A 25,607-nucleotide genomic window follows, 5' to 3' on the forward strand; every position below is an offset into this window, starting at 1 on the left:
GGGAAAAAAAAGAAGAAAAAAATGTTTTCTTCATTTTCCCAAGAATTGTGGGAAAAAATTTTAACTTAAAAAAACTCACCATGCCTCTTACTAAATACCTTGGACTGTCTACTTTACAAAAAGGGGTCATTTGGGGGGTATTTGTACTGTCCTGACATTTCAGGGCCTCAAGAAAGGAGATAGGCCATCAGTACATCTGGTGTGATAAATTTTCAGTAATTGGTACCATAGCTTCTAGACTCAATAACTTTCACACAGACTAAATAATATACACTCATTTGGGTTAATTTTACCAGAGATATGTAGCAGTATAAATTTTGGCCCAAATGTATGAAGAAAAATTAATTTTTTGCAAAATGTTATAATAGAAACTAAAAAAAAGTGTTTTTTTGCAAAATTTTTGCTCTTTTTTTGCTTATATCACGAAAAAAAAAAACCCCAGTTGTGATCAAATACCACCAAAAGAAAGCTCTATTTGTGTGAAAAAAATGATAAAAATTTTGTTTGGTTACAGTGTAGCATGACTGAGCAATTGTCATTCAAAGTGTGAGAGTGCTGAAAGCTGAAAATTGGTCTCGGCAGGAAGGGGGTCTAACTGCTCTGTATGGAAGCGGCTAGACAGGAAGAATGGGAAGATCTTCACCAGCAATTTGACAGAAACCTTTCTCTTGCAGTAAAGTTGGGGTGCCTCTGTCAGCTTTTTGTCTGTGTCCCTGTACAGATCTTCCTTCACTTTGTCTGGTAAAACTGTTGTCACTGTGGCAGTGAGTGAGGGGAACCCTCATCCTCCGGTTCCTTCTCCTCTGTCCTCTCATCTTCCCTCCATTTTCCTACACCCCAATGCAGTCCAACAGTCTTTATAGTTTTGGTATATTCTTTTTTGTGCTTGTTGTTTCACTGTTTGCTCACCTTTTTTGGCACCAAGAGGCCATTACTTGGCACTTGCTCTGACACTGTTTTATACCGTAAATTTGTTCAGAAGCAGGGCTCCGGTGGAGATTGAATGCTGCGGTTACCATGGAACATGTAATTTCAGAGCACAATCCCGCTTTAGAACCAGAACAATGCAGAATAATTATACAGATGCAAAGTTTTTTGAAAAGCTGATTTACTTGTTGCCTGGACCCTTTCTTTAGTAATACTGATTCTGCAATACTTTCTTAGAAGCAATGTGAAGAGTTGGATCAGAAAATAGCAAGACTGACAAGGGACAGGCAGTATGTGGCCAATGTGCTAAAGGAGGTAAGCATATAAAACACAACAATAATGAAATATTCCTTTCTGATGCTGATTTTTTCTCAGAAAAAAAAAAAAAAATCTCAGGTCAGCAACAAATCACTTTTCTTTGGTTAGAAGACTTTTGATTGCTTCGAACATCCATTTAGATATTTACACACATCTCAAACTATATTTTAGGGGAATCTTAAGACAAAATATTTCGAGTTTTGGATGGAGTTGAGAAAAGTTACAACCACTTGTCACATTTAGAGCCGGTTCACACTGGGGCGACTTGTCAGGCGACCTGGTCGCCTGACAAGTCGCCGTGGGTCGCCTGCCATAGATTAGCACAGGACCCATTCTAATAGGAGCGACACAAGTCGCTCCGACTTAGAAAAAGGGTCCTGTACTACTTTGGGGCGACCTGGAGCTACCTGCATTGACTTCAATGATATGAAGTTCGTGCATGTCTCTCCGAGGTCGTGGTGCGCGCTGTGCACTGCGACTTCACAGGTCGCCCCGGCAAGTCGAACATTTGCTTTGCTCTTTGTCCTGGTGACCATTTTCTCTGGGTTTTAAAGTTATGGTAATTCAAAACTTTACTACAAAATGCTGGTAAAATTTTCCCAATAGGACACGGATGATACTTTATCCCAAAAAAAAAAAAGGTTTTGACTTTTTAAAAAAAAAATGTTTCATATATTGCAGCTTACCTGTCCTTAGATGTGGTGATGATGCATTCAATTTTTCTTTGTTCTTGGGCTTTGTTTTTCTTAAGTTAAGAACATTTTGAGCAAGTGCGTAATACACTTGATCTTGCTAGAAACTGCATATTGCACAGTACACAGAGAAACCGCTAATAAGAGTGGGAAAGCACAGGAATGAGCTCCTCAACATTGTTGCCATCCATAATACTATCAGGTTGGAGCTGTGCTTGACCAAGCTCTAGTTTATTTCAACTGGAGCAGAAGAGTGAGGTCAGAACCTGGCAGGGCTATCGGAAAAGGATGTCTGTTATATACCTAGCTGATCAAAAGTACAGGCCTTTTGCATTTCAACACCGAAGTTGGCTTTCTGCCTAAGCTTTTTGTTTTTACTTTCACTGAGGAGCTGAAGACTTGTGGAGTTAAAGTGGATGTAGACCTTCAAATATACCCAGTGAAGTGAACAGCCTCAGATGATACACCGAGATTTAATCCATCTCCCTACATAAGTTTTACTTGTATATGTGCTGTCTTCAGCTTTCTAGACTGTTTAGAAAGTGCACATCCTGTTAGAATTTTCTCTTCCTGATTCACCTGTGGGAGGGAAGTTTGGCTATACACTGTGAGATAGCTGATTGGAGAAAAGGCACACACCCCCCTCTCCACTTAGGCAGAAAAATGAAGAGCTGTGCTGTGAAAAGACCAGCTCTCTCCTAATCTATTTATAGACACAAAATTCAGCCTGGTTTTATCTCAGTTGATGGAGAATTTGTCTGAAGTTATCATGCTGATAACAGAAGATCGGAGCAGGAGAAAGCCAGGGGACTTAGGGCTTTGAAGCGAGATAGGTAAACACTACAGATATGTGTCCAGATCAAATTTCATGAATCAGGTTTACATCCACTTTAAGCCGATAACTGAATCAGGTTTACATCCACTTTAAGTCGGTATCTGAGATCAGTCATGCCAAGATAATCTGGATAACAGTGGAATGTCACCATAATAATTAGGTTACGCATGTAATTTCTAAGGCCACCCCCCTACAACCCTGTGTCAAGTCCATCAAGGCCTCTCAAGTAGCTCCCTAATAATAATAAATATCTCTGAACACACCCCTACACCTCTTTTCTGGAGAAATTTTTTGACACTCACCTTTTTGGATAATTGGAACTGCCTTGAAAAGTTTGATTTATGTCTAGATTTCCTTTTGATCTGCAGCAACGTAGACGGCCTCAGGAGGTTCAGCGGAATGTCATTTTGGAGTCTCACGTCATTTGCTGCACACTGAGCACCAGTGGTGGCATCCTACTGGAATCAGCCTTCAGGCAGCTGGGACAGGAGCCATTCAGCTGTGTCATCGTGGATGAGGTCAGGATCTCGAGCTAAGATTTTACCTACCACATACACTATATTATTGGGGGTGACATACCTATACCCTTTATGCTTCTGTTTTTAGGCAGGACAGTCATGTGAAGTGGAGACGCTCATTCCACTCCTCCACCGCTGTTGTAAATTGGTGTTAGTGGGAGACCCAGAACAGCTTCCACCAACTGTTATATCAATGGTAAGCTTGTCCGTCAACAGATTTGATGGTTTTAATGTGTGAAACTGTCTAATGGAGTTTTCATTTTTGTTTTCACGATCAGAAGTAACAGTTGGTCTGTGATTATTGGATCTGTGGTGTTTTTTTTTTTTTTTTAGGATATGCCTTCTACAATCAAGGGGTCAAAGTCTTTTACTGGATATAATCATCCACATGCCCTTTGTAATTTATGTGTATTAGTAATAAAAGGGATTAACTAACAGACTCGCTTTAAAGATGTGTTGCCTATCATTCTTAACCTCTTAACTGGTTCTTCACCAGTATTTCTGTGAAATCCCAAGACGTATGACCAAGCTGACCTCTGGTTTACTGTTGTCCATAGTAACTAATGTTTTTTGCTAAATTGCAACATATTGATTGGAAACAAAGCATTTTCTTATTCTTACAGTACAAGGCCTTCAAAGGATTCTAAAGGTTCATTTTTTTTTTTTGGTTCTTCTTACCCGTTCTCTGCAATCATTTTGCACAGAGAAGCCCCAATCTGGCTTTTCTCAGGTCCCCCGCCAGTGCTTTTGGCTCCTGCTGAGTGCCCCCATAGCAAACCGCTTGCTATGGGGTCATTTGTGCGTGCTCACACCCGAGCTGCACTCTGTGTCCATAAGACACACACACAGCTTGGCCTGGTCCAGCCCCCCCCCCCTTCTCCTCACTGCCTGTAAATGAGACCAGCGTAGGCTCCCCCTGCTGTGTCTGAACCAGTGAGGAGGGAGAGAGCTGCAAAAACCTATGCTCTCGTGCACATCGCTGGATTGAGATCAGGCTTGGGTAAGTATAAAAGGGATGTTGGGGGGGAGCTGCAGAGAATTCATTAAGGTAAAAAAAAAAAAAAAAAACCTTGTACCTTTTTTTTATAACCACTTTCAGGTGATTGGACAGTGGTAAGCTTTTGATAGCACACCCCCTGGTTGCCTACCCTATAACCATACCCCACTCCGTGTGTCCTCATTTATTACTAGTGTCTTAGGTTGATGTACCTTTTGTCCCTTACAGGAAAATCACACTTAGCTTAGCAGCCTGTGCTTCCTTGGGATCTCTTTGTTCTCTCTGTCCTTCAGAAATTAACCTTTGAACCTATCAGGGATGTCACCTTAAATGACCTTTCCCATTATTCAGTCTTTTTGGTGATGCTATTGTATCTGTCAGACATATCTCTGAGGTGCAGCTTAATTGTAAGGAGCCATTCCTCATTCTTCCCAATGACATGGTATTCCTGCACCCAAAACCATCCTTTGGGAGGAGGGTAGGCCTGCTATATTGAGTGCCCCTAGCTCATATTCTACCAGTGGCTCTGGGGCTACTTGCCTATTGACAGTGGCAACTTCTGCAGTCTGGATTACCATTATTGGTTCTGTCCTTAAAATTCTCTGGCTTTTTTGTTGTGACTTGACCTCTTGGCATGGACTTTTACCACAGTTGTGCAAGATATTTTTGTCCCAAATTCCCCCTGTTAAAGGGGAACTACACTGTATCTGAGCAAACCAAAAGCCCTATTTAAGTCACTTTTTATATTCAGACCAAACTCACCCATCCATCTAGGTCTCCATGCTATCTTTTCTTTAGAAATCACTGTGAAAATAACCCGCCTAGCATTTCTGTCCATTGCCATCTTGAGTAAGGGCAGGTGATTCATGTAGAATTTACTTCCTGGAATCTATCTGCCCTTAGCGCAGGGAGTGCTTAGCTGAGAAAACCCCTCCTTCCCTCCTGAAGACTCCTGGGAAGTGTGATATCATTTGCCTGGTCATGGAAACCAGGAAGTAACTAAATGTAAAAAGAAAGCAATTTAAAATATCCCACACTTTCCTATTTATTTACTAATGCTAGCAGCATAAGGATTTAAAATAGTCAATGTTGATTAAGACTGTAAAGTTCCACTTTAATTGCTGACTCTTATCGTAGAGGCCACAAACCTTCCTCTGCGCTTTTCCTACAGATTCTTTATGTGATTTGCCTGTCGTCTGAGTCATTGGTTGCAATCTCTGCATGATTATTAGATTCTTTACTTGATCATAAGTAGTTCCATTGTTTTGACTTAACTACAGTCAGGTCCATAAATATTGGGTCTTCGACACAATTCCAATCTTTTTGGCTCTATACACCACCATAATGGATTTTTAAATGAGACAAACAAGATGTGCTTTAACTGCAGACTTTCAGCTTTAATTTAAGGGTATTTAAATCCAAATCATGTGAACGGTGTAGGAATTAATACAGTTTGTATTGTATATGTGCCTCCCACTTTTTAACCTCCTTGGCGGTATGATTGTTTCCGATTTTAGGTGCTGAAAGCGGTACAATTATTTTGCTAGTAATTCTTAAGGATGAGCAGCCCAAGCCAACTATTTACATTTGATTTTTTTTTTTTACTGTGCGTTCTCCAATAGGATTACAATATATCAGTGTGTTTGTGTGTTTTACTTTTCAAATTTGCCGCCGGTTCCACCCCCCTGCGAGCGTCAAGTCGCAGGAGACGGAAGCTTACAGAATCAGGCGGAAGATCCGGCCGCCGTATGCTGCAGTGACACATCGCGGGATCCTGGGGACAAGGTAAGTACCCTCTACCAGGATCCAGTAATGCTCCCTGTCGGTACCCCGAGTGTGGTTCGTTATTACCGCTAATGGCACTGAAATTCCACCCCGAACCACACTCGGGAATACTGCCAGTGAGGTTAAGGGACCAAAAGTAATGGGACAGATTAACAATCCTAGATAAAACTTTCACTTTTTAATACTTGGTTGCAAATCCTTTGCAGTCAACAATTACAGCCTGGAGTCTGGAATGCATAGACATCACCAGACACTGAGTTTCATCCCTGGTGATGTTCCTCTGCCAGGCCTCTACTGCAACTGTCTTCAGTTCCTGCTTGTTCTTGGGGCATTTTCCCTTCAGTTTTGTCTTCAGCAAGCGAAATGCATGCTCAATCGGATTTATGTCAGGTGATTGACTTGGCCAGCCCATTAGATAACATTCCACTTCTTTCCCTTAAACTCTTTGGTTGCTTTCGCAGTATGCTTTGGGTCATTGTCCATCTGCACTGTTAAGCGCCGCCGCCGTCCAATGATTTCTGAAGCATTTGGCTGAATATGAGCAGATAATATTGCCCGAAACAATTCATCCTGCTGCTTTTGTCAGCTGTCACATCATCAATAAATACAAGAGAACCAGTTCCATTGGCAGCCATACATGCCCACGCCATAATACTACCACCACCACCACCACCACCACCATGCTTCACTGATGAGGTGGTATGCTTTGGATCATGAGCAGTTCCTTTCCTTCTCCATACTCTTCTCTTCCCATCACTCTGGTACAAGTTGCTCTTGGTCTCATCTGTCCATAGGATGTTCTTCCAGAACTGTAAAGGCTTTTTTAGATGATGTTTGGCAAACTCTAATCTGGCCTTCCTGTTTTTGAGGCTCACCAATGGTTTACATCTTGTGGTGAACCTTCTGTATGCACTCTGGTGAAGTCTTCTCTTGATTGTTGAATTTGACACACATACACCTACCTCCTGGAGAGTGTTCTTGATCTGGCCAACTGTTGTGAAGGATGTTTTCCTCGACGGGGAAAGAATTCTTCGGTCATCCACCACAGTTGTTTTCCGTGGTCTTGCGGGTCTTTTGGTATTGCTAAGCTAACCGGTGCGTTCTTTCTTTTTAAGGATGTTTAAACAGCAGTTGATTTGGCCACACCTAATGTTTTTGCTATCTCTCTGATGGGTTTGTTTTGTTTTTTTCAGCCCAATGACGGCTTGCTTCACTGATAGTGACAGCTCTTTGGATTTCATATTGAGAGTTGACAGCAACAGATTCCAAATGCAAATAGCACACTTGAAATGAACTCTGGACCTTTTATCTGTTCCTTGTAAATGGAATAATGAGGGAATAATACACACCTGGCCATGGAACAGCTGAGCAGCCAATTGTCCCATTACTTTTGGTCCCTTAAAAAGTGGGAGGCACATATACAAACTGTTGTAATTCCTACACCTTTCGCCTGATTTGGATGTAAATACCCTCACATTAAAGCTGAAAGTCTGCAGTTAAAGCACATCTTGTTTGTTTCATTTCAAATCCATTATAGAGCCAAAAAGATTAGAATTGTGTCAATGTCCCAATATTTATAGACCTGACTAGCTTTCCCCTGAAAAACTGCAGTCTACTGCTATTTCTCCCAATTCAAGGAGGCCTTGCTAGCTCTTGTTGATGCAAAGCATTATCTACTTTGAAACTAGAGGATCAGCTGGTTTCTTCTACCAGTGCTGTATCCAACCTTTGGGACATAAAGACTTTCATTTGCACCCGCTTTTCCAATGATCTCTCTGTGGAGATGCCCCAACAATTGGATTGTATCCATTTTGTTAATTTGGTTTTCTATGTGTTTTTTTTTTTTCCTTTGTTATTGAGCGTTTTGGCACATCAATACAGGTTATGGAGAAGCAATGGGTAAACGTTGGGAAGAAACCGATATGCAACTGGACTATTGCTCAGTGGTCCAAAAGTCCCTGTTTTCGAATGATAGTAGATTTTGCGAGTGTTGGTCCACTGTGTTTTATCAAGTCCAAAGTCAGCGCAGCCCTCTACCAGGAAATTCTAGAGCACTTTATGCTTCCCTCTGCTTACCAGCTTTATGGAGATGCTGATTTCATTTTCCAGCAGGACTTGGCACCTGACCACACTGCCAAAAGTATCAATACCTGGTTTAATTATCATGGTATCGCTGTGCTTATTTGGCCAGCAAACTCGCCTGACCTAAACCTCATAGAGAATCTGTGGGGTATTGTCAAGATGGAGATGAGGGAAACCAAACCCAACAATGCAGACGAGCTGAAGGCCGCTGTCAAAGCAACCTGGGCTTCAATAACACCTCAGCAGTGCCACAGGCTGATCGGCTCAATGCCACACCGCATTAATGAATTTTGCATGAATGCAAAAGGAGCCCGACCAAGTATTGAGTGCATACTATACTGTACATGGACATACTTTTGAGTAAGCCAGCATTTCTGTATTAAAAATCCTTTTCGCTTTTGCTCATTGATGGACACAGCGCTCCATATTCAGAACCATAGGGTTAAATCGCCCCCCTATAGGAGCAGAACACTAGGCAGAAAAAAGACTTGGCTATGCTATGGGCAGTCCTAGCTGGTATACATCCACCTGTCTTCTATAGGTCTTCAGTTTTTTCTGCCTAGTCAAGAGTTAGGACCTAGTTACTTGCCGGGATCTTTGGTCCTGACAATTTTTTCCTTTTAAATGGCATTTTTTCTCCTGTGTTTTTCCTGTGAGATCTTCAATTAACTGCCGGGCTGGGTGACGGGTTGGATAATCTAGTTACATAGTTGATGAGGTTAAAAAAAGACACCGGTCCATCCAGTTCGACCTGTGATGAGTGTGTGTGTGTTTATGTCAATAGTACATTGTATACCCCTGTATGTTTTGGTCATTAAGGTGCCCATCTATGTTGTGGTTATGAAGGTGCCCATCTAATAGTTTTTAACTATTGAGGCTCCCCGCTGACACCACTGCTTCTTGTGGAAGAGAATTCCACATCTTTACTGCTCTGACGGTATAGAACCCTTTACGCAGTTTAAGATTAAACTGTGTTTCCTCTAATTTTAGCAAACGAGTCCTTTTATATTCCCGATCGCTGAATAGTTTGTTCCCTATGCTAGGGTCACCAGTACAGTATTTGTACATTGATATCGTATCCCCTCTCAAGCGTTTCTTCTCCAGAGAGAATAAGTTCAATGCTTGTAGTCTTTCCTCATAGCTGAGATCCTCCAGTCCCTTTTATTAGCTTTGTTGCCCTTCTCTGGACTAGATCCAGGGGTTCCCTGGTCTGGTGGCTTAGCTGTTCGGTAGGGCAAATCTTTTCTTCCTTTGTATTGGACAGTGGTCACTACGGATGCCAATCTGTCTGGGTAGGGAGGTGTCCTGGGACTGAGCTCCGCTTAGGGTTGTTGGACGCTGGAGGAATCCAGACTACCGATCAGTGTCTTGGAACTTCGGGCGATCAGGCTGTGCCTGGATCACTGGATGGATCGGCTCCGGATCAGATCCAGTCAGACAGTGCCATGGCAGTGGCTTATGTCAATCTCCAGGGCAGAACAAAAAAGTGTGTTCGCAGCTCTGGAAGTAACCGGCATTCTCCAGTGGGCAGAACGCTTTGTTCCTGCCCTCTCCGCTGTACACATTGCAGGAGTGGAAAACTGGCATTTGGACAACTGGCAATTGGACTATCTGTCAGCAGACGTTAGACCAAGGGGAAAGGTCCCTTTGTCCGAAAGTGTTTCATCTCATGTATGCGGTGGGGCACCCCGGAGCTGGACTTGTTGATATCTCGGCTAAACAGAAAGGTACCGAGGTTTGTGGCAAGGTCACGGAATCCTCTGGCAACACCGCGCTCTTTTTTGGCCCTGTGGGACCAGTATCGTCTGATCTACGCCTTCCCTCCTCTCAAGCTTTTTCTGCAGCTTCTGCGCAGGATCAAAGCTGAAGGGATTCCAGTCATTCTGGTGGCCCCGAACTGGCCTCACCGGTCTTGTTATGCTGACCTGGTTTGATTGGTCACCGATGTCACCTGGAGACTGCCTCTCAGGGAGAACCTGCTGTCCCAAGGGCTGATCTTCCATCCTGCTTACAGTCGCTGGCTTTGACGGCCTGGCTGTTGAAAGCCAGGTGCCGAAGGATAGAGGTTTGCCTGGGTCAATGACCCCGACTCTGCTTAGGGCTATGTAGTCTACCTTTAGTTCGATTTTCCATCGTACGTGGAAAGCGTACATTTCGTGGTGTAAGTTGGTTGGTGTTCACCCTCCCTTTTCGGTTGCTAAAATTTTGAACTTCCTTCAACGAGGTGTTGAGCAGAAGTTGGCCTTGAGTATCGTCATGGCCCAGGTGTCTGCCTTGGCGGTTTTCTTTGAAGTGAGCCTGAGCCACGAATTCATTGGTACGTACTCTTTTTCAGGGTTTGACACATGACTCCTCCGGTGCGGTCTCTTCTGCCACCGTGGGATTTGAACTTAGCTCTCTGTTACACTGTCTCAGAAGGTAGCTTTTTTGGTGGCCATCACCTCTGCTCGCAGGGTGTCTGTACTGGTAGCGTTTATCTTGTCCTAACCCCTATATGGTGGTCCCCAAAGATAAGGTAGTTATTTGTCCACACCCGTTGTTCCTACCTATGGTGGTCTCTGACTTCCATTTGAATAAAGACAGTGTGTTGCCTTCTTTGTGTCCCAGGCCCGTTCGTCCCAAGGAATTGCGTTGCATGCCCTGGATGTGGTGGGGGCTATTCAAGTGCATCTGGCAGCCATGGAGTCTTTTCGGAGGTCAGACTCACTGTTTATGATCACAGACAGCCAAGAAAAGGGCTGTCCACTTCTGCGACCATTTCCAGATGGGTCAGACAGACGGTGACTCAGGCCTATTCTATCAAGGGTCAAGTTCCTCCTTTCCCTGTAACAGCGCATTCTATTCGGGCGCTTAGTGCTTTTTGGGCCTTCCATCATGAGAAGTCAGTGGGGCAGGTTTGCAGGCTTCCACTTGGTTGTCGGTGCACACTTTCTGAAAATTCTAAAGTGGATGTGTTGGGATCTGTGGATGCTTCTATTGGCCTGCAAGGTTTGAAAGGCTGCTGAGAGGAACTGATCCTCTGAGGGTGTATTGTTTTTTTTTCAGGTGGGCTCCAGTTGTTTTGATTGAGCTACTGTTTAGCCTTTAGGACATTTTTTTGCTGTTCCCACCCCTCATGTTTAACACTGCTTTGGGACGTCCCAATAGTTAAGAATATCAGGAGCTGTGTCCATCAGTGAACAAAAGAGAAAATGGGATTTTTAAATTACCGTAAAATCAATTTCTCTGATGTTGTGGAGTTGTAGTTTTTCTGACACTGCTTCTAACAAAACTGAGTACCTATAGCAGAGGAGTATACCCCCTGGGACTGCTTATTGGCTTAGCCAGACCTTTTTTCTGCCTAGTGTCCTACTCCTGTAGGGGCAGTATAACCCAATAGTTAAGAATATCAGGAGCTGGGTCTGTCAATGAACATCAGAGAAATGGGTTTTACAGTGAGTCAAAAATCTTTTTCTTTTTTTTTTTTTCTTTTTTTATTGGTCTTATGTAATAATTGTATTTTTTGAGATACTGAATTTTGGGTTTTCACTAGCTGTAAGCCATAGTCCTCTAAACTAAAAGAAAGAAATGCTTAAAATATATCACCCTGTGTGTAATGAATCTATATAATATACGCGCTTTACTTTTTGAATTGAATTTCTGAGATAAATTAACTGTTTGATGATATTCACATTTTTTGAGATGCACCTGTATTGCTGCGAATGTCAGACTGAGAGCAATAATTCTAGCATAAGGGCTCCTGGTTAACTGTAAACTAATGAGCTGTAAAGGCTTTTAAAGTGTCAACTATGGAGATCTTTGGGTATCGTAGTTTTTTGCAATATCATGGGCACACGCAATTTTCAGACTTTGCATGTTTTGGTATCAAGTTACTTGCTGTGGCCTCATCTATTTATATTTTACTAAAATAAAGAGTCTTTTATTGTGTGCGTGTTTTCAATAACCTTTATTATATTTGTTCCTGAAAAGTTGCGTTTAATAAAGTATCCTGTGATATCAAAATTTGCAACTATCATCTTTTTATTCTAAAGGGCCTCTAGTTTTAGAAAATAATGTTCTGTGAAGTAATTTTATTGCCAAAAAATAAGGTTTTTACATGTGTGCAAAAAAATGAAAAAAAAAAAAATAGCTGTAGAGCCGAACTGGTTAAAGCTGAACTCCAGGATAAGCAAATATACAGTATCTCACAAAAGTGAGTACACCCCTCACATTGTTGTAAATATTTCATAATATCTTTTCATGTAACACTGAAGAAATGACACTTTGCTACAATGTAAAGTAGTGAGTGTAAAGCTTGTATAACAGTGTAAATTTGCTGTCCGCTCAAAATACATCAATACACAGCCGTTAAAGTATAAACCGCTGGCAACAAGGGACATGCTTGGCCAGTCAATCACTTTTACCTTCAGCTTGTTTAGCAAGGCAGTGATTGTCTTGAAGGTGTGTTTGGGGTCCTTATGTTGGAATACTGCCCTGAGGTCCAGTCTCTGAAGGGAGGGGATCATTCTCTGCTTCAGTATGTCACAGTGCATGTTGGCATTCATGGTTACCTTTAATGAACTGTAGCTCCCCAGTGTCGGCAGCACTCATGCAGCCCCAGACCATAACACTCCCACCTTCATGTTTGACTGTAGGCAAGACACATTTGTCTTTGTACTCCTCACCTGGTTGCTGCCACACACGCTTGACACCATCTGAACCAAATAAGTTTATATTGGTCTCATCAGACCACAGGACATGGGTTCCAGTAATCCATGTCCCTAGTCTACTTGTCTTTAGCAAACTGTTTGCAGGCTTTCTTGTGCATCATCTTAAGTCCCCATTCACACTAGCGCGACTTGTCAAAGTCGCCTGACAAGTCGCAGTGGGTCGCCTGTCATTGATTAGCACAGGACCCGTTCTAATAGGAGCGACACAAGTCGCTCCGACTTAGAAAAAGGGTCCTGTACTACTTTGGGGCGACCTGGAGGCGACCTGCATTGACTTCAATGATATGAAGTCCGTGCATGTCGCGCCGAGGTCGCGGTGCACTCTGTGCACCGTGTCTTCACAGGTCGCCCCAGCAAGTAGCGTCGCCCCTGTCTGAACGGGGTCTTAGATGAGGCTTCCTTCTAGGGCGACAGCCATGCAGACCAATTTGATACAGTGTGCGGTGTATGATCTGAGCACTGACAGGTTGACCACCCCTTCAACCTCTGCAGCAATGCTGGCAGCACTCATACGTCTATTTCCCAAAGGGAACCTCTGGATATGACGCTGAGCACTTGCATGTAACTTCTTTGGTCGACCATGGCGAGGCCTGTTCTGAGTGGAACCTGTCCTGTTAAACCGCTGTATGGTCTTGGCCACCGTGCTGCAGCTCAGTTTCAGGGTCTTGGCAATCTTCTTATAGCCTAGGCCATCTTTATGTAGAGAAACCATTCTTTTTTTTCAGATCCTCGGAGTTCTTTGTCATGAGGTGCCATGTTCAACTTCCAGTGACCAGTATGAGAGAGTGAGAGCGATAAAACCAAATTTAACACACCTGCTTCCCATTCACACCTGAGACCTTGTAACATAGTTACATAGTTAGTGAGGTTGAAAAAAGACATCAGTCCATCCAGTTCAACCTATGATGTGTGTGTGTGTGTGTGTTTGCTGTTAACCGTACATTGTATGCCCCTGCATGTTGTGGTCTTTAAGGTGCCCATCTAATAGTTTTTTGAAACTACTGATGCTCCCTGCTGAAATGTGTAACACTAACGAAACACATGACACGGGAGGGAAAATGGCTAAGTGGGCCTAATTTGGACAGTTTCACTTAGGGGTGTACTCCCTTTTGTTGCCAGCGGTTTAGACATTAATGGCTGTGTGTGGAGTTATTTTGAGGGGACGGCAAATTTACACTGTTATACAAGCTGTACACTCACTACTTTTACATTGTAGCAAATTGTCATTTCTTCAGTGTTGTCACATGAAAAGGTATAATAAAATATTTACAAAAATGTGAGGGGTGTACTCACTTTTGTGAGATACTGTACAAGAGGCATGTGTATTCTTTCTCAAATTTTGGTGCCATTTCTGTATTCTGTGCAGCAATCCAGCATGAAACTTTGCATTTGTGTGGTCACTGTTGTTCTTTCGCATCGTGAGACTGGCCTTGCTTTTGCCCCCCTTGTAGTTTTCTGTAGGCAGCCTGTAGTGAGTAACCCTACTGGGTCCCTCCAACAGCTCTGTTCTCTGTACAGTGATGTCACTGCTATTTTTTACAACATAACTGGGTTTGCAAAGGCATTTGGTTCTCACTTGTTGATTTATTTCCTTTATGGCTATTGAGGATTTTTTTACATTTAATATTTTTTTGCATGGCGTTCAGCTTTTCAAATACCATATCTTGAATGGTATGAATCTTGAATAAAGGAGCATAATATTAAAAAAACACAGGTTCTAAATAAGTACATTCCCTAATTAATGATCATTTTTATTTCCATCTCATTTTAGAAAGCAGAGGAACTAGGTTATGGGCAATCTTTGATGTCTCGGCTCTGCCAAATCTTAGAAGCCTCTGGCACCAATCCTCCAATCCAACGGCTGACATTACAATACCGTATGCACCCTGATATTTGTCTCTTTCCTTCCAAACACTTTTACAACTCAATACTGAAAACTGATAGGTAGGACTGCCTTTGTTGGAATATTCATTTGATCACTGTGGACTTGGTAAAAGGACAAAGCCCTCACATATTTTTTTTCATCTACAGGGCCACAGAGGAAGTCCGGTGCTCCTCAGACTGGCCATTCCAACCCTACATGGTATTTGATGTTTCTGATGGTTATGAAATGAAAGAGAAGGAGTAAGTATCAAAAATAATAATGCATAAATAATAGTGGCAAAACAAAGTCTACCAAAATATTTTGTTTGTATATTATACACTTTTCTCATTGTTTTCTGGAGGGTGGACAGTAGGGATTTATTACCCCGTGTAGCCAGGGGGTGGTAAAACCAGCTGATTGAGCTGCAAGTTTTTTTTTTTTCAAATATTTTTATTTATGGGAAAGGAACAACAGTCGAGAAACAATTTGTGACATGCATCATACAGACATATGTAATAAGCATAGCGTCGAATGAAAAAGCAAACTAAAACAGTAGATCGATGATCAACGAAGGTCCTGGCATAATCGTAGGACCCATCCCCGGTGGCGGGGGAGGTGCAGGTACTTCCAACACGATTCACAGATAGCCAGGCACCAATACAGGTATGTATAAAGGCTGCATCACGGGGCGAGGAAAACCGTTCCCGGCTGTCGCTCCCCAATTTTGTCTAAAGGATGGAGAAAATAAGAGAAAACAGAGCCCAAGAATGGGTAACACACAAAGAAGACAAAGAAGGATGGCAAAGGGATTGGGACGGGGGGGGGGGGGGTAACAGAGGGGGCAATTCCCCGCATGGACAAAACCCACGGGCGCCCCCGAGGTGAGAATCAACCGCACATCAGAGACCTGCCCTTGTCAGAGAGCACGAAGACATTCCAGAAACCCCAGATCTTATCGTATCGTTCCCTGCGATGCTGCCTCGTGAGGGTGAGGTCCTCCATCCTGTTTGTCTTCCATCCTGCGCATACAATCCCCTATAGTCGGTACTCTGGTCGTCTTCCAAAGCACCGGGATGCAGTGAGCTGCAAGTTTACCACCAATCTAAGCACAAGCATGCAGCCACTCAGAGCTATACATGTGATGCAGTGCCTTGCAGCTGAGACAAAAATGAAACTGTAAGTTGCATTGAGCAGATGTTACTACCTCTTGACCCATGCGAGACTGTGCGGTCACGCTGTAATCACATGTAGTGCATTTGATTGGCACTGTTGGTGTGGCATTTACAGGGTAAAAGCATGTGATGAGGAGGCGACCTATTGCCTTCCTACCAGCTATCAAATATCTCTGAAAAGTGATCCACTACAGATCACAAAGACTGTCACATATATGAACAAGCCAAGGGAAATTTTAGTTGCATGTTTCCTAGGACTGAACAGTAAACCCTAAGCCTCTGTTTCTGCTTAGTGTTTAGAATGTTAAACACTAGACCAGCAATGTAAAACACAGATGAAATGGTAGAATGATTTGATTAGAAGAAATCTTCAATATGTCTTCTAAAAGCCGCTCCTATGAATTGCAGAAAAGGATGATGGCACCATTGTAATTAACATTATTGTAACATTGCAATATTTTACACTAGAAAAAAGGGGCTGTAAAACTTTTCTGAAAGAGTTGAGCTGCTGAATTCTGCAGGCCATGTAGCCTTAATCAACTTTAGTTAAAATTCTTGAATGTCTGCAAACCACAAACAGGGAGTTAGAGGGCCACAGATTTAAAAAAAAAAAACTCCACCAATCTGACATTGCTTTATTGGACACCCTGGCCTACGCAGGCGGCACAAGGGTATGGTGTCAGAGGCAAAAAAGTGATGATATCACGCTTCCATCATAGGAACGCACTCAGGTCTAGCAATTTGCTACCAGGCTTGAGCATTGTCACGGGAAAGCCGCATGCTCCTCCATACCCAAAAGTGCTGAGTAGTGTTCCTGGCTGCAATGGAGGAAGGAGCGCTGGCAAGGTTAGTATAACTCGTTTGTGGTCAGTAAAACAGATGGAACAATGCAGAGCGATCAGTGCTTTGCCCCCTTGTGTACCCTTCTGCAGCAAGACAAGATCTGTGCTCCCCGGTATTGATCTTTCCACTGCTGTCATCTTCTAAAAGTTTTCTTCCTTTTATATGGTGTCTTCTCTCTGCAGCTATTGAGCAGCCAATGTTGATGTAATTCCTTTGCATGCACACACTGAACATTGCCTGAGCTCCATTGTTTGCATTTCACAGGTTCTGGGAGTTGGCCAGCTGTATACACACCTGAAGAAAAGAAAAACAAATAAGTTTTTTTTAGCACAAGAGACATGCAAAATCTCTTCTACCAAAAGATAAAGTTTGTGATAAGATTGTGATTTTGATAATTTCATTATGCAGCTGTATTCCCAGATATGTATGTAGGCTATTTGTGCTTCTTTTAAAGCTCACACTTGATTTTGTCTGGACAGGTCCTTCTCTAACCTATCGGAAATCCAAATGGCAGTGGCCCTAATAAAGCTTATTAAGAGCAAGAAAAAGGAGTTTTGCTACCGAAATATTGGCATCATCACCCCGTACCGTGCTCAGAAAATCAGGCTTATTAATGAGCTGAAGAAAACTTTTGGCGATAACGCAATGTGAGAAAATTATTTAACTACAGTGTTGTACTTTCTATGCCTAAATGGAAGAAAACCAAAATCTCTGTACACTTTTAAAGAAAAGTATTTGTGTGTGTGTGTGTGTGTGTATATATATATATATATATATATATATATATATATATATATATATATAATATGTGTGTGTATATGTATGTACAAACTCTCTCAATGTATGGTATTTTTTTTATCAAATGATTATGAAATTATAATTAATTGTACAGGACCCAAGCCTAATATTGATAGACCCTGGTTTAGAGGCGATTGGACATTGGAAAAGCTTTTGCGGACATGCCCCATAAGTGTCCAGCCTACATCCCTACCACACTCTGAGAGTCCTCAGTTATTTCTAGCGTACGAAGGTGGTGGACCTCTTTTGCCTTACTGAGAAACCACTCTTAACTAGTTTATTATTTTACTTTGGTTTCTTTAATCAACGCTTCAATGTTTTCTAATACAACAATAGAAGCAGTGCATCCAGGTAGGTGCAAGCTCAGCAAAAACCTTGGGAGCTGTACTCTGACCCACACTGTGGGGATGCCCTGTAATGTTGCTTGAGCACTGAGAAACACTTAGTTAACACCAGGTGCTATACAAGTTTAGGGATGTAGCTCATCCCTAAAAAAACCCAGATCCTGAAGATCCCACCTGGGGTATGCCCACTATGATGGCTGAATCCTGGACCCTTTATAGAGACAAGTGACATAGACAGGTAAAACTAGGTCATCCTGTTTATGGGACCGATACTGTAGCCCCATATGAGACATATCCTCTCTTTTATTTGCTTTATACTATGTGTATCCGGAAGAGTACTGGTTTCATTACTATTATTATACAGGATTTATATAGCGCCAACAGTTTGCGCAGCACTTTACAGTGTGAGGGAAGACAATACAGTTACAATACAGTTCAAAACAGGAGGAACTAGAGGGCCCTCCTCATTAGAGCTTACAATCTAGAAGGAAGGGTCAAGTGAAACAAAAATCAATAACTGTGGGGGATGGGTTGATGGAGGTACATTTGTTAGGGGTTGGTAGGATAGGCTTCTCTGAAAAGGAGGGTTTTCAGAGATCGCCTAAAAGCTAATAGAGTGGGAGATAATCGGACAGATAAGGGTAAGGAGTTCCATAGGATTGGAGAGGCTCTAGAAAAGTCCTGGAGGCGAGCATGGGAGGAGGTGATGAGGGAGCTAGAGAGCAGGATGTTTTAAGAGGAACGAAGAGAGCGATTAGGTTGGTATTTTGAGATGAGGTTGGTGATGTGCTAGGGGCTAAGCTGTGGATTGCTTTGTAAGATGTTGTAAGTATTTTGAATTTAATTCGTTGGGTGAGTGGAAGCCAGTGGAGGGCTTGACAGAGAGGAGCAGCGGACACTGAGCGATTGGTGAGGTGGATGAGTCTGGCGGCAGCATTCATGATGGATTGAAGGGGGATAACCCATACTTTAAAAAAAAAAACAGGAAACCTGGAAACCAAGAATGCATGAAACATATTTACTTAAAGGAGTTGTAAAGGCAGGAAGTTTTTATTTTTTTATTTTAATGCATTCTATGCATTAAGATTAAAAGCCTTCTGTTTGTAGCAGCACCCCTAATACTTACCTGTGCCCCCTCTCTGTCCAGCGATGTCCATAAGTTCCTCGGCCGTCCCGGGACTCTCCCTCCTGATTGGCTGAGATACAGCCACGGCGCCATTGACTCCTGCGGCTGTCAATCAAAGTGAGTGAGCCAATCAGGAGAGAGAGAGGGGTGGGCCAAACGGTCTGAATGGACACACGGAGCTGCAGCTCCGGTGCCCTTATAGCAAGCTGCTTGCTGTGGGGGCACTCAATAGGAGGGAGGAGCCAGAAGCGGGAACGAGGGGCCCGAGAAGAGAAGGAGCCAGGCTGCTCTGTGCAAAACCAACTACACAGAGGAGGTAAGTAAAACATATTTGTTTAAAAAAAATAAAAAATTCACAATCACTTTAAAGTGATTGTAAAGCCTCGTTTTTTTTTAAATAGCAAACATGTTATACTTACCTGCCCTGTGCAGTTAGTTTTGCACAGGGCAGCCTGTATCCTCCTCTTCTCAGGTCCCCCTTTGTTGCTCCTAGCCCCTCCCTCCTGATGCGTGCCCCCACAGCAAGCAGCTAGCTATGGGGGCACCTGAGCCGAGCTGCAGCTCTGCGTGCCCATTTAGACACGGAGCTGCCGTTTAGCCAACTGACTTTGACAGCCACGGGAGCCAATGGCGCTGCTACTGTGTCTCAGCCAATCAGGAGGAAAGAGTCCCGGACGGCCAAGGGACTCGTGGACATCGCTGGATAGAGATTGGCTCAGGTTTGTATTTGTATTCTGACTTTAAAACTCCTTTAAACAGCATTAAAAGTTTCAAAATCTTTGCAAAAATTCCACCATTTAGAGCTCAGACTCAGTGGATGACCAAATGTTAAATCATATCGTAGGTTGCACAATTACCGCCACTTCAACCTACAGTCCTTTAAAAAATACCGAGGCGCTTCCTCCCACCTTTTCCCCACAAGGGAACAGAATGCTACAGAATGGTCAGTGTCTGCATTGCTACACACTCTTTCTCAGTCACACATACCCCATTTCCGCACTCTACTCCCATGTACCTGATTTTACGGCTTAACACTATGTTCTTGTCAATGTTGATATGCTCACTTCTGCTTTGCGCAAACACCTTGATGTTGTCGCATGAAACAGACTGGACAAATTATGACAATTGGGTCAGTCCTGAAAAGATTTTCACCCATCTGAAAAACATTGTCGAACTCTATCCTTTGGCAGGAGAATACACAAAACTGTTCTGCTAGTAGATCCTTCCAAGTCTAAACCTCTTTCTGTACCTCTTGAAGATGTTTCTTCATTTAAAGATTCTGCTTACAGAAAGTTTTGAGACCCTCTTAAAGGCTCTCTTTACTCTGACAGGCTCAGCTCTGCAAACCGCTATTGATGCAATTTTTGTTTGTCAACCCACGGCTAAATGAACTAGGGTAATGAACAGCCAACAGGATCCTGTACTCCAGGACAATATTTTGGCAAAGCACTTAAACATTACCATCTGTTTTGCTTTTTTGGGTTGATACTCTAGAACAAGGGTCTCCAAACTTTTCACTTCGAGGGCCACATCCTATATTTTACAGATATTCACGGGCTGAAAAAAAATTCAGTTTATTTATAAATGAATCTGCAGCGTTGGAATCGATTTTTAAAGGCTGCCATCAGCGGGGCTGGATGGTGCACCTGAATCCTCTACCCACACCTAAACACCGGAGCCTTGTACACCAGGGCTAAATATTCAGTGTGCACGAGGCCTTACATCTGCTTCCCTGTCGGATTGTCCCTGCACACCCGTGTCCCTCAGCAGAGCTCCCCCTGCACACCTGTGTCTTCCACTAGATTTCCGCCCTGCGCACCTGTGTCCTCCACCGGACTCCCTCCCCCTCGCACACCTTTGTCCTCCACCAGCTTCCACCCCACTGTTACAAAGGCGCACTGTATGTAAAATACAGCGGTAAAGGACACTAAGCTTAACTGCGAGGTGGGAAGTGTGTGGTGCAGCAGGTCTGCAGTGAAAATATTTGGGCTTTGTCAAGTTCCTCAGGTTGTGGGACATTTGATGCACCCCCTAATGCCTCTAGTAGGCAGAGCAAGTTTCGCAACTCAAGCAGAGACTGTCCCTGCAGTAAGTCTGAGGACCCACAAGCCTAGCAGGGACGTACTTTGGAGATCCCTGCTCTTAGAACAAGTCATGACACAAATCTCCAGAATGGTTCTGTCCATGTGTGCATAATCTCATGGCTAGTTCCTGGTCAGCTAAAGCTGCCTGAAACAAAATTATCTTACACAAATACACTTTGAAAGAAGACTCGGTAAGACACATTCATTAAAGAAGTGACAGGAGGAAAGGTCTTCCTTCCACGGCAGAAGACTCCAGAAACCCCCTTTTCAGGAGCCTCTACTTCATCAAAATGAAGAGCACAACAATTATCCACCAAGGCTTTCACTTTTAAGCCAAAATTAGGCCCTTCCTTTTGGCAAAAAGACTTGGAACACAAAATCCACAAAGTCTACCCTAGTTCTCTTTTCACAATGAAGAGACAAGACGCCTCACTGTGGGTTCTATCAATGGTTTTGAAGGGGTACAAAATAGTTCAAACTCTACCCCCTCAGCATTTTCTTTTCTCAAACCAAACAAAGTCCACTAAAGGACAGTCAGATTTGCAGACTGCCCTCTTCACATTACTAAAACGCAAGATGGGTAATCATCCTATCCTGAAATTAAAATTCCTAAACAAATACCTTTTTAAAATTTCCAAAGGTTCACATGGAATCTGCAAGACTGGTTATTGCCTCTCTGAGATGAGGGAAATTCCAAGCATTTGTAGACATCCAGGATGCCTTTCCGCATATTCCATATAGCCACCTCATCAGCACGTTCTTTGCTTTCTAGTACGAGACAAAAATAGTGTTTCGCAGTTGGTGGTTCTCCTGTAAGGAGACATTCATGACTCTTGACGGGGATAAAGAAGTGTTTCTCCCAGGACCCTCCTTACTTCCTAAGGTGGTGTCTGCTTTCCCACTCAGTGAAGAAAGTCCTTCTTTGTTCTCTGCTCCTAAGCACCCAAAGGAGATTGCTTTTCACTGTAAAATGTGGTCAGGCCATTAGAATGTACCTAAAAGATCCATTCGCTTTCAGGAAGTACCCACAGTACATCACAAGGAATCCAGCATCAAAATCCACCATTGCTAAGTGGATAAGACCCCTAAAGGATAAAGCACCTCCAGCACGAATACGTGCTTGCTCTACCAGGTGAGTAGGAGTTTCCTGGCCATTCTGGAATCAAGCTTCGGTTTCCCAGCTTTGTTAGGCTGGTCTACTATACATACCTTCTCCAAGTTCTACCAGGTGGATGTCAGTTTCTCTGTGGATGCAGTTTTTGCTGCCATAGTGATTGCAGCAGCACTTGTTGGGCCTGTTGGCAGAGTTCTGTTTGACCTAGGGTCCATGAAGATCAACCTCCCCTTTGTATCTTTGTTAGTCTGCAGGACTCAGAGTGGGTTACGCCAAGCAGCATATCCTCAAAGGCTATGATGGTGTTTATATACCTGTAGGTATCAGCCTATAACACAGGGTATATGAATATTAAGGGTGAGCTTTAGTCGGAAACTTAAGTCCTGCTAGATCACTTTAGGCTTAAAAGACAGCCTAAAGATTTACTACTGTTTAGGGGCTCTGGCAGCCTCCAGCAAGAAGAAACGGGAGCAATGCTCAAGGCAATTTACAGCACACATTAATTTTCACAGCATAATTTAATAATGTCAAATTTTGTTCTTTTCTGAAGAACGTTTTTTTTTTTTTTTTATCAATTTGTCTTGATAATCGTTCTGCTTTAAGCATGTGTCCTGTACTATACTCCTAGATATGGAATTTATAGGTAAGCAAAAATTCCATTTATTTTGTACTTTCATCTCAAGCAAACAAATGTAGCTTCTTTTAAAAATATTTGCCAGACTAGACAGGTCTGTATTGCCACAAAACATTGTTGCTTAAGAGCTTAAATGCTCACACATGAATGGTTGGAGCAGTGACTCCTCCCCTCTTCCCCTCTGCCTGCTGTGTTCAGACAGGATATTTCAGAGAAAGTTTGGAGGAAAAACGTCTTCTGCTGTTTTTTCTGTAGAAAAGCCTAATGCATAAGGAATACTGTGTCATTGATGTATCCTGTAGTACTTGTGTTTTTGTAACATAAAGCATAAAAGTTAAAAATGTAAATTAAAGTTAAAACTATTATTGTTTCCCATTAAGTAGACTGTCCAAGCCAACAAGTGATGTTGGCACAATAGTAAAATCCCCATTTCACAAATCGTGACCCAATAAAATTTGAGTGGTTGAATTCCTTGCTCGCTCTAGTCAAAGCTCAAAAAATGAAGGGGGAGATAATTGGGGCTTTATATGAGGCAAATGACAAGTGAATAAATAGAAATTACATCTTGACATATTTATTGTCACAAAAATAGCACATTAACATAGATACATATGTAATGGCAATTGCATGCATATATATATATAATATATATATTACACATTTCTGTTCATATATGTACATGGATAGAAGACCATTCATACATATATATATATATATATATATATATATATATATATATATACACACATTAAAATACCACAGCAACACATTCCAATTACCATTAGGTAGAACATTAATGGTAATACTACATGTAATGAAGTAGTTGAAAATGGCAAGAGATGCATGGTCTATAGAAATTGTAAATTAAATAAAAAGATGGCTGCATCTTGTGAAGCTCTACGTGTTTCATGGGAAAAAAACACTTCCTCAGGAGCGGATGTAGCATCGTATATAGAACTACAGTTCAAACAGCATGCGGTATTGCTAAGTCTGGGCCAATAAGGTAGTCTTTTTCGGGAACTGTGGTAATAGGATTCATGCACGACCCAGACGCCTATGAAAAGGTGTGATCTCCATGGGGTATTGGATGAAGTTTAGAGATGATACCACAAGGTGTCTAGTGGAACTATACAATGGCGTGATGCCAAATATAAAGTGTGACGTGCTTAGGTATGCGTTTTTTTTACCATGAAACACGTAGAGCTGCACAAGATGCAGCCATGTTTTTTATTTTAGCTACAATTTTTATATACCATGCATTTCTTGCCATTTTCAACGTATTACATGTAGTATTACCAATAATGTTCTACCTATTGGTAATTGGAATATGTTGCTGTGGTATTTTATGTATATGTATGAATTGTGTTCTATCCATGTACATATATGAACAGAAATGTATTTATTTGCAATTGCTATTACATATGTATCTATGTTAATGTGTTATTTTTGTGACAATCAATATGTTAAGATGTAATTTATATTTATTCACTTGTCATTTGCCTCATAGAAAGTCCCAAATATCTCCCCCTTCATTGTCCAGAATTGGGATGGAGGTATATCTTTCACATGTACTTCATTCAAAGTCCCACTAACCTTTTTTTGTTACACAAAGCTCAAAAAAGAATGTTTTGTCTGGAGTTGGGCTGTAATCTTTTAAAACTCTCCAATATTGTAGCAGTGCTTTGTACCATAGCTGGTTTATACATCTATAATCTAGATAGGGCTAATTTTAGATTTTGTAGTATCTTAAACTTAAAGTCTAGACACAAATGTTTACCCTGTGATCTTGCTTTCCCCTAGGCCAGGCGAAGTGGACACAGTTGATGGTTTCCAAGGTCGACAAAAAGATTGTATAATTGTCACATGTGTACGAGCCAACTCTATCCAAGGCTGTATTGGGTTAGTAAACTATTTTCTTCACATACACACGCACACACAGCCTGTAAATATACAGATTGTTTTTCCATATAATGGATTGTGTTATAACCAATCAATTGGCCAACATTAGTCTACCTCTACCTTTTTTAATTCGTAATATAGGAGAGAAAGAGAAATTTAACAAACGTGTCAACATTTCTGTGTAAATTAATCAATTTCTTAGTAACTTCCTAAAACGAATATTATACTTTTTTTTTTTTTGTATAATCTGCTCCGTTTACAGATTTCTGGCCAGTAGACAGCGTTTAAATGTGACGATTACAAGAGCCAAATTTAGCCTCTTCATCCTAGGAAGCTTCCGTACACTGATGGTAAGTGGCTACTAGTTTGCTGACTTGAAAGGGGGTGATAAAGTTTGAATGCATAGCAGTTAGTGCCTTATGTATTGTACTAAAAGTAGAGCCACCTGTGGTGGACTCTCCAGTTTCTAGGTTAAACCAAGAAAGTCACTAGCCTTTAAGGACCCGGCTGACAGAAAAGTGGAAGCTGTGGCCCGCCATATATACACTGTGGCTGGTTCAGCACTTAGGCCGGTTTTTACCATTGTCCTGACTCTGACTGAGTGGGCCAAGCTTTTACGCTAGGACCTGGAGGGGGAGCAGCTTCCCCCCACCTTAACTGAGCTGACTGACCAGTTGGTCCAGGGGCTGCAGTTTTTCTGTGATGCCTCTTTGGCTGCGGCTCCTCTGATTTCTAGGCTGTCTGTCTCAGTAGTGGTCCTTAGGTGTGTTATTTGGGCTAAATGCTGGTTTGCAGACCAGACTTCTAAGAAGGCCTTATCTGATCCCCTTCCTAGGGGATCGCCTGTTTGGAGCTTCCCTGGATGA

General features: G+C 42.3%; 1 protein-coding gene across 1 annotated transcript in view; it reads left to right on the plus strand.

Annotated features, from left to right (window-relative positions):
- The window catches only part of SETX (senataxin), a 177,310-nt gene that overhangs the window by 132,614 nt on the left and 19,089 nt on the right, over positions 1–25,607 (plus strand). Inside the window, exons 17-24 of the mRNA XM_082263751.1 lie at positions 1,171–1,242; positions 3,141–3,290; positions 3,379–3,486; positions 14,635–14,807; positions 14,895–14,987; positions 17,222–17,389; positions 24,643–24,741; positions 25,004–25,091. Of these exons, the coding sequence (XP_082119877.1) occupies positions 1,171–1,242; positions 3,141–3,290; positions 3,379–3,486; positions 14,635–14,807; positions 14,895–14,987; positions 17,222–17,389; positions 24,643–24,741; positions 25,004–25,091 (951 nt within the window). The remainder of the gene's footprint in view (positions 1–1,170; positions 1,243–3,140; positions 3,291–3,378; positions 3,487–14,634; positions 14,808–14,894; positions 14,988–17,221; positions 17,390–24,642; positions 24,742–25,003; positions 25,092–25,607) is intronic.

This window comes from Pelophylax lessonae (assembly GCF_965119305.1).
Source record: "Pelophylax lessonae genome assembly, chromosome: 7".
Classification (NCBI taxonomy): Eukaryota; Metazoa; Chordata; class Amphibia; order Anura; family Ranidae; genus Pelophylax; species Pelophylax lessonae.